General features: G+C 44.3%; 1 protein-coding gene across 4 annotated transcripts in view; it reads right to left on the bottom strand.

Moving 5' to 3' along the window:
• The window catches only part of LOC146785218 (uncharacterized), a 1,495,909-nt gene that overhangs the window by 457,855 nt on the left and 1,024,519 nt on the right, over positions 1-13,535 (bottom strand). For all 4 annotated transcript variants that reach the window (XM_085634134.1, XM_085634135.1, XM_085634133.1 and 1 more), the window contains exon 14: positions 1,464-1,598. In XM_085634134.1, the coding sequence (XP_085490260.1) occupies positions 1,464-1,598 (135 nt within the window). The remainder of the gene's footprint in view (positions 1-1,463; positions 1,599-13,535) is intronic.

Raw genomic sequence — 13,535 nt, 5'->3', positions numbered from 1 at the left:
CCCTTAACCTCTACTTCTTTGTGATTTTTAAAATAAAGAGAGGGAAGCATTTATAGTAAAAATGGAAAACTCGTGTCTCTATTTACAATGCAGTTATTGGTTGTTTTTAGCTTTCAAGAAAATAACACATTTGTTCTTAAACGACATCCATATCTTAAATCACACATTTTATGATTTTGGACATTTGGAATTTCATGTCATACCCTTCACTTGTGCCCATTCCCGACTTCTTATACCCTTGTTATCTAGCAGTGCTTTCAACACCACAGGCCATCAAATTCTGAACGGAACGGCCCTAAACGGTTTCGCCCATACCTCTATAATCACACTCAAATGCTAACAAGCATTGGCATAGCCAATAGGTCTCGCCTTTGGGACCGTTTAAGTGTTTAGTTATCCAGCACAATATCCTTGGTGCAGTAACATTAACTGTTGCATGGCTAAACACTTATAAGGTCCCAAAGGCGAGACCTATTGGCTATGCCAATGCTTGTTATCACCTGCTACAAAGAGGCAATATTTTTGGGAGCAAAACACCCTCTACTGTTGGTAGATAGGCGTTGCATCTAAATCCGTGGATGGTTGTATGGGAATACCCATGCACTACTCATGGATTGCCCCCTTGACACAACGTAATGTAAAGCAGTGCAAAGGGCTGCTTTGCATTGCATTCAGGCAACTTTGCAACACAAAATAAGATGGCACTCAAAAGTAAATTCCAAATAAACATTTGCAAACCTACAGCATGTCAGTAAGACGTCTGATAAATGTCACTTAATGTAGCAGTTCATTCTAGTGGTCCTTTTGAAAAGCTTTCCTCATTAAAGAAATATACTTTTTGAATTTTGAAGTCTTTTGCACATATTTACACGACTTACATACAATGCGGAGGCACTGATTTGTGTTACAGTGCCCAAAGGAAAGCCCACTGTGACAGCAACAGTCCTTTGTAAGAGTTGGAACGGCAGGGGGCATAGAATGAAGTGAAAATACACAGAAGACGCCCTAACTGATAAATGGTCTTTTGAAGATCTACAAAATACATTAGATGCGTCAGCCCACGATAGCTCAAGACCTGCCCGTGTCCGGGATGCTGAAGCTGCATAACCTGCGCTATGTCAGCCGACAGTGGGACTAAAGCCCTTTCAGCCCAATGGGTGCTGTGCGCCTTCCAGGGACCCATTTCAATGTGCATACAGGACTCCGATCACTTAAAGCACTGAACATACTGTGAAAAGTGGGTAACAGAAGAACAGGAACAAGAGTTGTACAACAATGCAGCCAATCAGATACAGTAAAAAATGTTTATAAAAAAGAAATAACCCAGTGGTGGATCTAGAATTCGTAAACAAAATGCCCACTTTGCAGCTCAGAAGGCATTATGTACCTCTTTTTCTGGCCTCTTTAATCGTAGCCAGTCTTGTTAATATGGAGGCACTAACACATAGGTGGTAGACACTTACCACAGGCGTCACGGTACTGTCATTAAAGCAGAACCATTTGTTGTTCTCCTCAGATTTGATGAGAGCTGAGTAGTGTCCAGATTTGAATCCTCCATAATGGTCACATATGGCAAAAAGATCATAGGACTTCTTATCCTAAGGCATAGAAGAGAAATTACATATGGTTTAAACTAGGGCAGTGTAACCACTGCTAAAAAACACAAAAGGCAGTGTGCACCAAAGTTAGTGTGGCACATTTAGTGACAATTTGCAAGGATTTCTTGGTCCGGCATAATGAATGTAGCTTGAGGAATCCATTTGTGCAACTTCTTTGTTTAGGATAATAACAAGAAGGCATCAGGGTATGTAACTGGCTTTGCTAGGGGGAAACCTAAATGTCATGCTATAGAAATGGATTTTGGTTTTGTCATCATGATAAGATGGTATCTAGGGCTGGATGTATCACAAATCGATTGAGGAAAGTGCCTTTTCAAAGCCTCCATCTATGCCATAGTATGTGACCACTTCCGCCAGTTAAAACTTTTAGTTTTTCACTTAAACTTTAATGGGATATTGTGTTTTGGGCTAGAAATGTAGTGCCATTTGTTGACGCTTGTAAAGAAACTATATAATGTGCCAGAACACAACACAACAAAATAACCCATTACAAAAAAGACAACTATATAAAAACATTGCCAGGCATAAAAAACACACAACTAAAGAACCACAGCAGATCACTTCACAACACAACAGAAAAATCACAATAAACAAGCATTTATAATGCAAATAGGTCTCGCATTTGTGAGTTAGAGCTATTGACATAGTAAATAGCAATGTTTTTTACCTACACGTTTTATTTTTGGAGTGAATGTATGTAGTGTGCAAAATCCCTTGGAAAGGTCCTGCACTTCGTAATAAATATATTTAAAAAGGCGCAAAGTGTGTGTGAGAAGTTGGACTGGTATATGCTGGTCACTAGTTAAAGTGGCCACCTTGCACCAGTACAATTTGACTCTTATGGTAGATAGGTTTAAGACAACCTTTTAAAGAAAGCTATCCTAGTGGTAGCTGTGGAGAGCAGCCTTCAGGCTAAGTCTTTAGAGGAATGTAAAGCAGCTTGTTTTACCTTATAACCTCTTGAATCACTAAATGAAAGGACACAACACAGGTATATATATAAAATATATATGTATTTATTACTAACAACTCTCTGCTAATCTCTTTATGAGATTAGAAGTCAAGGACATATGCACAAATCAACATTTCACAACAAGTTAAGCACAAATATGGCTGGGGTCCTAGGGTCGTACCAGACCATATACTAAAAAAGAGACTTAGGAATACCGACTTGCGAGGGGACAAGGCTTAGGGCCTTCAGAAGCACTGGGGCCTCACTAATCCACCCAAGGCAGGTAAGTAAAGGACCCACGGGAGACGCATGCAGTGTGAGAACACAGCCGCGGATCCCAATTGACTTCAATAGAGCAAGTCACGGTTGGAATTTTAAAGATTTAGGATACTTCGGGAGAGTCTACAAGCAAGTCACTTACAGGGTAAGTAGTTCTATAGCCAACACACACAGGAGCACCATAGTGCTGGAGTTACCTCACCCAGGGAAGCCGAGTGCATAGGTGCCTTTTGGTGTCGGGTCACGGCGTCGTTTTCAATGGGAGCCAAAGAAGACTTGCTGCTTGTGAAGACAGGAGAAGTGTCCGGTGGAATCCAAGACTGGATTCAGAAGAAGGAAGACCTGAAAGCAGAGGAGACAGTGCTCAAAGTCACTTGGCAGTGACCGGGGCAAGGAAGATGGATGCCCACAGCTGTCGGGTGATTTCAAGTGATCACGGGTGTCTTGACTCTTCAGCCACGAGGTCCAGGAGGTTTCGACGATGACCAGGAGCTGGATTCGGTGTGTCCCACGAAGTCTGCAGCTTACTGCGGTGTCGGTGACCAGATTGGAGCCAACAAGCCTTGGTAACAGCAAGTCTCGTGGAAAGTGTAAAAAGTCAGCGGTGCATACCAGCAAGGTCTGAGGGACTCACCCAGCGAGGGTAAGTCAGGGCAGGCCTGGATCAACCAGGTGAGCCCTTTCGAATTGTAGAAAAGTCTTCTGGGGACCCACAATCCAACTGGAAACTTGGAGAAGTCAGGAAATCCACTTCCGGGGCTGCAGGGACTTCGGACTCCGGCGGGAGCGGGAATGTTTGCGACTGTTGATGCAAAGTTTTGGTGCCTGCCAAGCAGGGGAGACACTCCTTGACTCCAAGGGAGATTCTTCAGTCTTCCAGAGGTAGTGGAACGTCGAAGGTCCAGGATTCTTCTTCAGAGCGTCGTCCAGGGATATCTAGTTTGCAATGGCAAGGGTTCCCTAACTTATACTACAAGGAAGGGAGGGACTAGCTCTATGACTCCTATGTGAGGGTCAGGGGAGTGGGTGGCTACACCCACTTCCCTTTGTCCAATTTCGCACCAAAGCAGGGGCAGGTAGCCCCTGAGCCGGTTTGAACTGGCATATGCACAGAGGAGCCTACTGCTCCCCCAGTGCAGGACTTGAAAGCACTCTAGGAGTGCACCCACCCAGCCCCAATACACTAAACCCTGTCTGGGAGGTGGTTACACCTCTCTGTGACAGGATGCCTATTGTTGGGCCTCCTCCACTGCGAGTTTCGGTCAGCAGCAGGAGGGCAGCCCAGTGTCTGTGACTGGTGGCATCCATTTTGTGATGCCAGGGCTCTTCAGGATTCTACTGTGTTTCCACAGTAGGTACATGTCTATCCCTCTAGAAGGGTGGGATCATACTGATATTGATTGGTATGATTCAAAAGCGTTTGACACCAAACACGACATGTTTTAATGCAGCCATCCCAGAGTTTTTACCGCGAGGTTATAATGCACTTAAGAGTATATGGTTTAACCGCATTCACAAACAGCCACAGAGAATGGACTCTGAGAGCTGCAGAGGGGCCCTGCTCAGGCAGAGGGACCCCCTCACATGGAAACCAAGAACCCTGCCCTCAGGATTGATAGGGCCTGCCTTAGGTGTGACTGATAGATTTATATGTGTGTGTAGGTAGAGATATAGTGTACCTATATCTCAGTGAGGAGTGCTAACACTAGCAGGCCTGTGGTGTCAGATTTAGTCTGCTTCCCAGGGGTGGCATAATACATGCTTCAGCCCCTGGTAGGTCTGTGAAGTAACTATGCCCTTGGTACCTAATCTACCATATACTAGGGGTTCATAAGGTACCACAGTATCCAATCACTAGTGCACCTAATATGCACTCCGAGTTGTTTAGAGAGAACAGAGAGGCTGGGGCCCTGATTAGCAGGGTCCCAGCCAGACTATAGCCAGAAACCAGTGTAAACATCAGGAAAAAAAGTGGGGGCAACATAAGGTGCAGATCCTACTCTCCTACAGTGTGGATTGTGTCAACAATTGCTTGGCACGTACCTCATGGGTGAAGTGTCGCCACACATGCACATCGTGGTGCTTTACTAATACGAAACTCATTATTAAAAGTAGTGCTTACAGACTAACCAACGCCATCGGGATCGGAGCATGGGAAACTGAATTCCGGCTTCTCTTTCATTTTCTAGACTATTTGACTCACTGTCATGCGGCTTGGTTATTCCCCAAACACTGGGAGGTACTGAAGTTTGCCAAGGGGGCGTGAGCAGGGGGGCTTCGGGGGTAGATTAAAATGTATTAATTGCCTAGTTGTCAAAGGTCACCCAGTGCTATTAGTTAAAAGTGTGCAGATTCCATTAAGATATTAGGAGTACTTTACTCACATCTATGAGAAAATCGACATTAACGAAACAAAATGCCAAAATGCGTGTCAGTTTTCACAGTGTTATATACAGTACTGGTTGCTTAGTTTCATTGCATTCATTTTTGTATTTACTCTTTTACACAGCATCCAAAGTAGGTTACCTAACCTTAAATCCCCCAGTTGTTAAATGACCCATAGAAGGGAGTGTTTTACAGTGGAGCAAATGTGTCCAAATGTAATTTTGGTAGTGCCATGGAATGATCAGCCAATGAGGTACTCGACGAGCAGGTATTTAACTACACGTTCAAAACTTACGGTATTGTGGCTGATGTTTGTTTGTGCACAACCACCTCTCTGAATGTGTTTATTAACACAGAGCTTTACCTACCAGACAGTGCTCACAGAGGGGTGGCTAAAGCACAGAACAAAATGTATTCATGTGTCCTGAGTGTGAAGGCACCCGGAAGGCTTAGGTGCCCACCCGGAGAGGCTAGGGATCCCAGCGCTTCTACAGATGGTGTCAGTCCTCAGCCAGAAGAGTAGCCCCTTTCCCAGCTACTAATTGGTTTTAATAAATAGCTAGAAGGTGTACGTGAAACATTCTCAATACACATATACCTAGCGACTGACACTTTCTTGCGCTCTTTATCCAATCTGGCATCCCTATAGAATGCATAGAGAGCCATCTGAAGGGATTTACTGCTAGTAGTGCCGGGGTCTAAAGGATTTAAAAATAAGTGTTCGCAATTCACACTGGATAAACTTTTGTGTACCGCTGCCAACCAAGGTATGTTAATTCCCTTATCACATTTCAAACAGTCTGATATTATCTCTCTGGTTAGTTGGGCCGCGGGATTTCTCCAAACTCTCAGCCAAAATAATGCTGGGCGAGCCTTAATGTAATCTTCAATATATGGCAGGTTAAGTTCACAGTGACAGGCATATTTAGAGGAAGAAATAGGTGCACCCAGGATTTTACAACAGAATCTATTCTCCTCATCCTGGATGATGCCACTATTAGTATGTCCCCAAACTTCAGCGCCATAAGTGGCAATAGGTATACATTGGAGTCTAAAATTTTTAACAGTGGCAGACACCACCTCTGTAACCTCGGCTTTGATAGCCCGAGTATCGTGTTAGTAGAGTTTGTGAACTTCCTCCTGCAATAAGCCACATGGTCCGCCCATAATCCATTTGAGGCAAATACCAGACCAAGATATGGGAAAGTGCGAGTGCTCTGTAAACTATTGGAATTTAAAACTATTGATGACTTAAAATACTTCTTTTGACCCACACGCCATTAAAAAAGATTTTTTGAAATTAGTGCATAAATCCAAGGTGGCCATAAACTCTACAAAACCACGCACCATAGTGCGAAGGGCTTTTGGGGTGCGGCCCATCAGCACCGCGTCACATCCATATATATCAGGGCCGGAAGTTTATTGCCGTTAATGCGTGGGACGTCTTGGGTCAATGTTATCAGAGACTTATTCAGATCGATGATATACAAGATGAATAAAAGAGGGGCCAGGACTCATCCTTGCCTGACCCCTCTACCAACTTCAATAATTTTTTAGACCTCCCCGTCCCTGCTTATGCGCACCCGGGCGTGTAGGTCTTTATGCAAATAAGCTAAAAATCCAGGCCATAGTTTAAAAGGGTAGTCCACAGCCGAGACCTGTTAACAGTGAGATATCTCCGCAGCTGGCGCTCAACCTGCTCAGCTATTGTACCTGCAATGCGGCGCTTTGCAAGCAATTGTAAAGTGTTTGTACTGCGATACTCCCACTCCGGCCTGATTGCACGTCTGCCGTGGGAGCTGTTGGACAGCGCTGCATGCTTCTTCCACAGACACGCAGTATGCAATTTCAGTATTTTCTGACATGTTTGCTTCCTCAGAACGACATGCATTTATCGCATAGCACAGGCAGGGAGAGGGTGACACATCTCCCATATGTTCATTGCGCGTCTCCCTGAAATTAGTTTCCATGTGTGGACTAGTACGAGTCAGTGCACTCGTGAGGGGACAGCACACGCCACACACAGTGCACGCCGAGTTTACAACCTTGAATGACACAGCCCCACCTCTCCCACGAGTCGACACTAAACCCTCCCGCATCACACTCGCTCTTGCGCGGACCCCTCACTGGTGACTTCAGTTGTGTCAAATACCATGCAACAAGAAATACGTCAACAGTGGTCGAAATACCTGGGAGCATGCCTCTGTCTTTCTAGCGCTCAACTAGACCTCCAATTCCACCAGGTTCAGACGTCAAATGATGATACAGTGAAACCAGCCCCCCCCACCCCTCTGTAACTGTTTGTATCGCCCCTCACAGGAGCACTCACTCTTTTGCGCCAACTCCTGCCTTTATACTCCTCTATTGACTTGACCCACGGAAAACAAACATAAGCGCCAGGGGTGCCACCCCAATGAAATGAGCTATGTAAAGCATTACGACATGGACAGGAACTGGATAGCTTCAAGTCGCTTCCAAGCTAGCACCTATTGATCTACTTGTTCTTAGTGATTTTACTGTTGATGAATAGAGGTCAATGGGAAACGTAACACACAATCAGGCAGTGCTAGTGCTTTTTAACTAGGCAGACACCCCTTCCACCCCCCCTGAACACCCCGAGGTTCAGGCAACGTCCGCAGGCTAGAAACCCACTCTCATCAAGCAGAGTTTGCCATTGGACAAACTAACTGTTGCTATTTTTAATGCAGAGAACCGTGTTTACTATTCGTCTCCTTGTTGCATATTTCGTGTATTTTGTAATTTTCACTGGTTATATTCTTGCTGGGGTACAGGTGAAAGGAGGTCAAGGTATTCATAATTCCAGAGGTTTTGTGCCACCGATATGCAGAAAGGCCTGTTTGCTATACAAAGTAAAGCACATATATCTCAAAATCAATATCACCAGCATGTAAAGTACATCCAAGTCACGTAAGTTAGGTGATGACGATGGCCAACACCCCCACCCTGAACATTGTTCCGCCACCCCTACCTGGCACTGAAAAATACTCCATGCCCAGGAACACACAGATGTTATGTAGTACAGAAGTCAGGACTACAGCCTAAGACTTGTGGTTCCAAAGTCATTAACTTAAACAGCAAAACAACACATCTCCTTCATATCACTCAGCCATTTGCCACTTGTTCTGAATAATAAACTTTAAGAACACGCTTGTCTAATATGTCAGAATTCTTTCAATATACATATATGTTTGTTTTTCACAATCGTAGTAGTATAGTAAGATGTTGTCATTAATCAAGCACCCCGAAGCAGCCACTTTGTGGACTGGAGCTATGTAAAATCCCAATTAAGTGACATGTTTTTGGAATATGAAAACATTCACGGATGTGCTCTCCAATTCTCCCTGAACAGCTCTCTAATCTCCAATGCGGGTCACTGTGTTGAAAGGTGCTCACCAAAGCGAACTCCCGCAAGGTGCCATGCTAAAGACGTGACAAGTGTCCAGTGGTCACTTGTATCCACAGGGATAAAAGGAACTCCCAAGGACAGAGTCCAACATGACCTCAGAGCACTCACGTTTCCCCCTCTATTCCCACAAACTACGAAACCTCTTTTAGCACTCCTGGTACCCAAACCCCTTCTCGTTTAACAGGATACAAACTTCTCACTCTGGTGGTGACGACACCGCAAATCAGCGCCTGGCATTTACCCCCCCACCCTCCATGTAGAGGTCTTGGTCGCTGGAGCCACTACAGGCAGGATGACCAGGTAACTTCACGACACTGGGTTCGCCATCTTCAAGTGCCTGACTTTTCCTGTACAGGCACTTTCAATTGATGGCCTCTAAAAGCGATTCAAGTAAAGGAAAACCGGGCAAGTGCTCCTAAAATGCAGACGTTGCCTAATGGTATAGCTGATAACTTTGGAAGTGGGGAACCAGGTACGAATTCTTGTGCCTGCTCAACATCCTGTGATACTGTGCCAGTCACTTAATCGCCATCTGCCTAAAAACGGAACCAGATGGGACCCTAAAAAGCCCTCACCCCAGCTAAGAACCTAAAATCTTAAAGCTTCAAAAACGTGGGGTGGTAAAAAACAGATCGAACCATTGAGCCCAGAGAATCACAAAGAAGATATGGGGGAGGGTAATGAAAGTCTAAACCTGAGCAGTTCTCAGACCGAATTAGGAGAAATAAGCCATTCGCTGAGCCAATATAACGAGCACTAAAGCACGAGAAAAGACCTTTGTCGGAGGCGGCAGCAACTTAAGGCAACACATTGCTCCCCAAAATTGTAGAGATTTCTACCTCATACAAAACAATAGTTCAGGGCAAAAACCATCATACCCTTTGTTTGGTCTGAAGGGGGCAAAGTTAACAGCACAGGTAGTGCTTAGCTCTCCGGAGTTGCTCCAAGAATCACAACAGGTAGCACCCTTGCCATTAGCAAGTCCTCTGCCTGGAAAAAATAATTCTCCCACTACAGAATTAATGGTCCAGGACATTTCAAAAGGGCAGGTATCTGTGCAAAACGCTAGCCCCAAAACGATCTTGCAATATGAAAGAACATTGCAATCGGAGCTGGGAACAGATAAAGAGTCCTCAACGGAGGAAGTTATGCATATTTTCCAGTCACAAGATACATTGAGGGAAATCTTGTTAGAAATAAGACAGTTAAAAAATGCTCAGGAGAAAGCTCATATAGAAGTGAAGAGCCAGCTGGAAACGATCAACGACAATATCTTGCACTTAAATCAAAGACTGCCCATTGCCGAGCAGCGAATCTCAGATTTCGAGGATGCGCTGAAAAAGTTAGAGCACTTTCAAGCTAAGTATAATCGAGAGTTGGAGGAAACGTAGATCAAGCTGGAAGAGTTTGAAATAGGACGAGAAGATCAAATCTATGCTTTGTGGGCATCCCTGAGGGGCAAGAAGCTGGGCAAGATCCCATCAAATATATTTTAGATCTCAATCAAAAGTATGTTAATCCAGGAGAGCCACCCAGCAGAGACTGTCACTCGATTATGAGAGCTCACCTTGTTCCATTTCATCAGCAGACTAATGCAAAATATCCACGAACGTCTTGTAAATTTCGGAGACTACGATATAAAAAAATCGATTTGAGCTGCTGCCATCAAGTCAGAGGGTTTCCAAACAGCGGATCCGTTTCGGGTCAATATCTTTCCTGACATGTCAGCTGCAGCAGCAAGACATTGACGTGAATTTAGAACGATGCTGAATAAATTTAAGGATGAAGGACTTCAGGCTGCCATAGTCCAACAATGAAAAATTAAAAGTACTTGTCAAAGTAACACTTTCGATTTCACATTCAGTTCAGCAGGTGATAGAAATCTTACAGCAGAAAAACTAGGACTGAAATTGTGGAGATCAGTGTCGAATGAGGATGTAATTGTAAGCAAATATTGTTAAATATAAAGCAGGGTTTTTTTGCAGATCTTGTTTATAGTGGTCAGCACCGAGGTGATGACCTTAGTGCCATACCAAGGCATATAAGGTTCAAAACAATTGGGAAGGGAGTGAGACGGGGTCTTCCCTTCCCATCTGGGGTTTTTTGGGGTGCACAGGCGTTCTTAAGGGTGGGCAGCTAGGATACTATGGGGAGCACTTTTCTAACTGGAAAAATGAGGAGATTTATAGAGGACAGAAAAAAACTACCAAATCCAACGATGGGAGCTTCAATAGTAGTGGAAAGGTTTTTAAGTGGAGGTCAAGAGTGTTCTTATGATGTCTTCATCTCTGAAAAGTAGAATTCAGATTCTCTCTTGCAAAGTTAATGGACTAGCCAATAAGCATAAATATGGCAGTCTGATGGGCTGGTTAGCCTATTTTACACCCAGGGACATCTACATACAGGAGACCCATTTGAAGGGTAATCCTACGAAGCTGGCAATCCCACAAAAGTATTCACATGCATTCTTTGCGTCAGCACAGGCGGCCGCAAGGGAAGTTGCTATATTTTTGAGTAATAGCATTGATTGGGGGTTGAGGGAAGTGATTTGTGTGCCATATGGTAGATGACTTTGGGACAAACTAATAATGAGTGGGCAAAATTTAAATCTTATAAACTAATATGGCTCAATAAGTAATGACATAGATGCTCTCACTCCAAAGATCTACGATGTTGCCTGGGTAGCTTTTAATTTTATCCAACATTTGGCAAAAGATACTTCAAACAAAAAGCAGCTTAAGCCCAAAACCACAAAAGTACTAGAATCATTAAACTCTAGCTATCAGTTAATCGACTACTGGAGAGAGGACCATCCAGAAGTCAGACAGAACACATGTTTCTTGTATAGATTCAAAACTAAGGGGCCTATTAGCATGGCCCTAGCAGTGCTGGGACCGGCTGCCAGTGGTGCGGCAGACCCGCACCGGCAATTAGGATGCCACCGCCACAGTGGCAGTGGCATTCCCCATGCACAGCATTATGGCGGGCGGTGCACACAGCATCGCCCGCCTCAATGCTGTGGCTGCACTGTGTGCATTTGCATGCACAACGTCCAACATCCTGGGGGCCGCAACGGGCCCCCAACTTAGAAAATTGCACGCCTTTCCGCCACAGAAAGGCTGCTTCCAGCATTCATCATAATATGGATGGCGGTCTCTAGCAGACACCGCGACCATATCAGGCCCCATTTCCACCCGGTCACCTGTGTGACAGGCGGAAAACCGGCGGACGGTCTTTCCGTCCACTGGGGCCCCCTGCCATACTAATATGGCGGGGGGAAATGGGATGCGGGCGGTCAATGTCAGGTGGATCGCCAGCGCCATGCGGGCGATGGCAATCCGCCACGACATTCTAATAGACCCCTAAGTCACAAATAGACTTTTTATTAATATCTAATTCATTAAACAGGGTTTGGACGGATATTTTCACCAATGCTTTTTTAGATCATTCTTTGGTCTCCCTAGAAGTTGATATTGGTCTAAAAAATAGGGATTGACCTAGATAGCAATTGGATAGATCTCTGCCTGAACCCCAGTGGATGAAGCAAAGAAAGCATTTTATTTTGTAGATTTTTTCTGCCAATCGCAATACAGCTCCATTATTTTCAATATGGGAGGTTTTTAAAGCAACTTAAAGGGGGATATCATAGCTTTTAAATCGAAAACAAAATGAGGAACGCTTCAAACAGATTACGAGTCTTCAGGCAGCACTGGATAAAGTTATTAGAGTAAGGGAACAAATTGCCAGGACTGAGATAGAGCCTGGATTATTTCTACTGCAAAGCAAAATCTCAGAGATTTTTTCACTTTAGAAGAAATTAAAAAATCAAATAGCTATCAACAAAAAATATACGAGGAGAATCACCATATTGGCAAGTTTCTTGCCTGCTCTCCAGACTAGAGAAAGGATTGGTCACTTCTTTAGAAAATCCGATGACAGGGAAGAGGGTTATAGATCGGGACGATATTGACAACATTTTCTTCAGCATTTTTCTGATATCTATCAGACCCAATATGCTGTACCAAGGAGCCTCAGAAAACAGTATTATGATTTGTTCTGCCTCCCCTCTCTTTATGAGTCGCTTACCCAGGCAATGTTGAAACTGATAACAGATTTAGAGATTCAACAAGCATTAAAAGGAATGCCCAATGCTAAAGCCTGCGGAAATGATGGGCTACACACAGAATTTAAAAATGTATTTGCTAGTGAACTTGTCCCATTCTTAGCTGATCTATTCAATTTCATTAAAGGGGGGAAGATTCCTTCAACTTTCCAAGAAGCAATTATAGTATAATTTCTGTAAAAAGACATGAACCTAAAATCTCTGCATTCTTACAGACCGATCAGTCTGCTTAATACAGGCAATTTATAGTCTGGGCTGCCTGCATTATGCCAGCAGTGCAACAGCTAATACATCCAGATCAGAGCGGTTTGGTGGCAGGGAGATTAATGTCTTCAAATACTTAGGAGCCGATTAGGATGGTGGTCGGACTTTTCTCCGACCGCCATCCTTTCGTAAATGGGACCGCCCGACTACAAGTCAGCGACCCTGCCCGGAGCATTATGATATGACCTCCACCACATCATGTTGTCCGTGCAGACGAAGACCATTTTGCCTACAAGTTGGGTGAGAAAAGCTTTGAGTGCTAGGAACACTGCTAGAAGTTCCAGGTAGTTTATGTGGAGACATTTGCGATTGTTCGACCACAGCCCTTGTACTGTGTAATGTTGAAGATGGGCACCCCAACCGGTTAAAGATGCATCTGCTGTCAATGCAGTCTGTGGGATCGGGTCTATGAAGAGCCGCCCCTTTGCTAAGTTTTGAGGGTTTCACCACCGCAGAGAGAGATGGGTGCGGCAGTCTACCAACACT

The sequence above is a fragment of the Triturus cristatus genome, chromosome 11 (genome assembly GCF_964204655.1).
Source record: "Triturus cristatus chromosome 11, aTriCri1.1, whole genome shotgun sequence".
In the NCBI taxonomy this organism is placed as follows: Eukaryota; Metazoa; Chordata; class Amphibia; order Caudata; family Salamandridae; genus Triturus; species Triturus cristatus.
The sequence above is the reverse complement of the archived record's forward strand: the minus strand, read 5'-3'. Positions and strand labels throughout refer to the sequence as shown.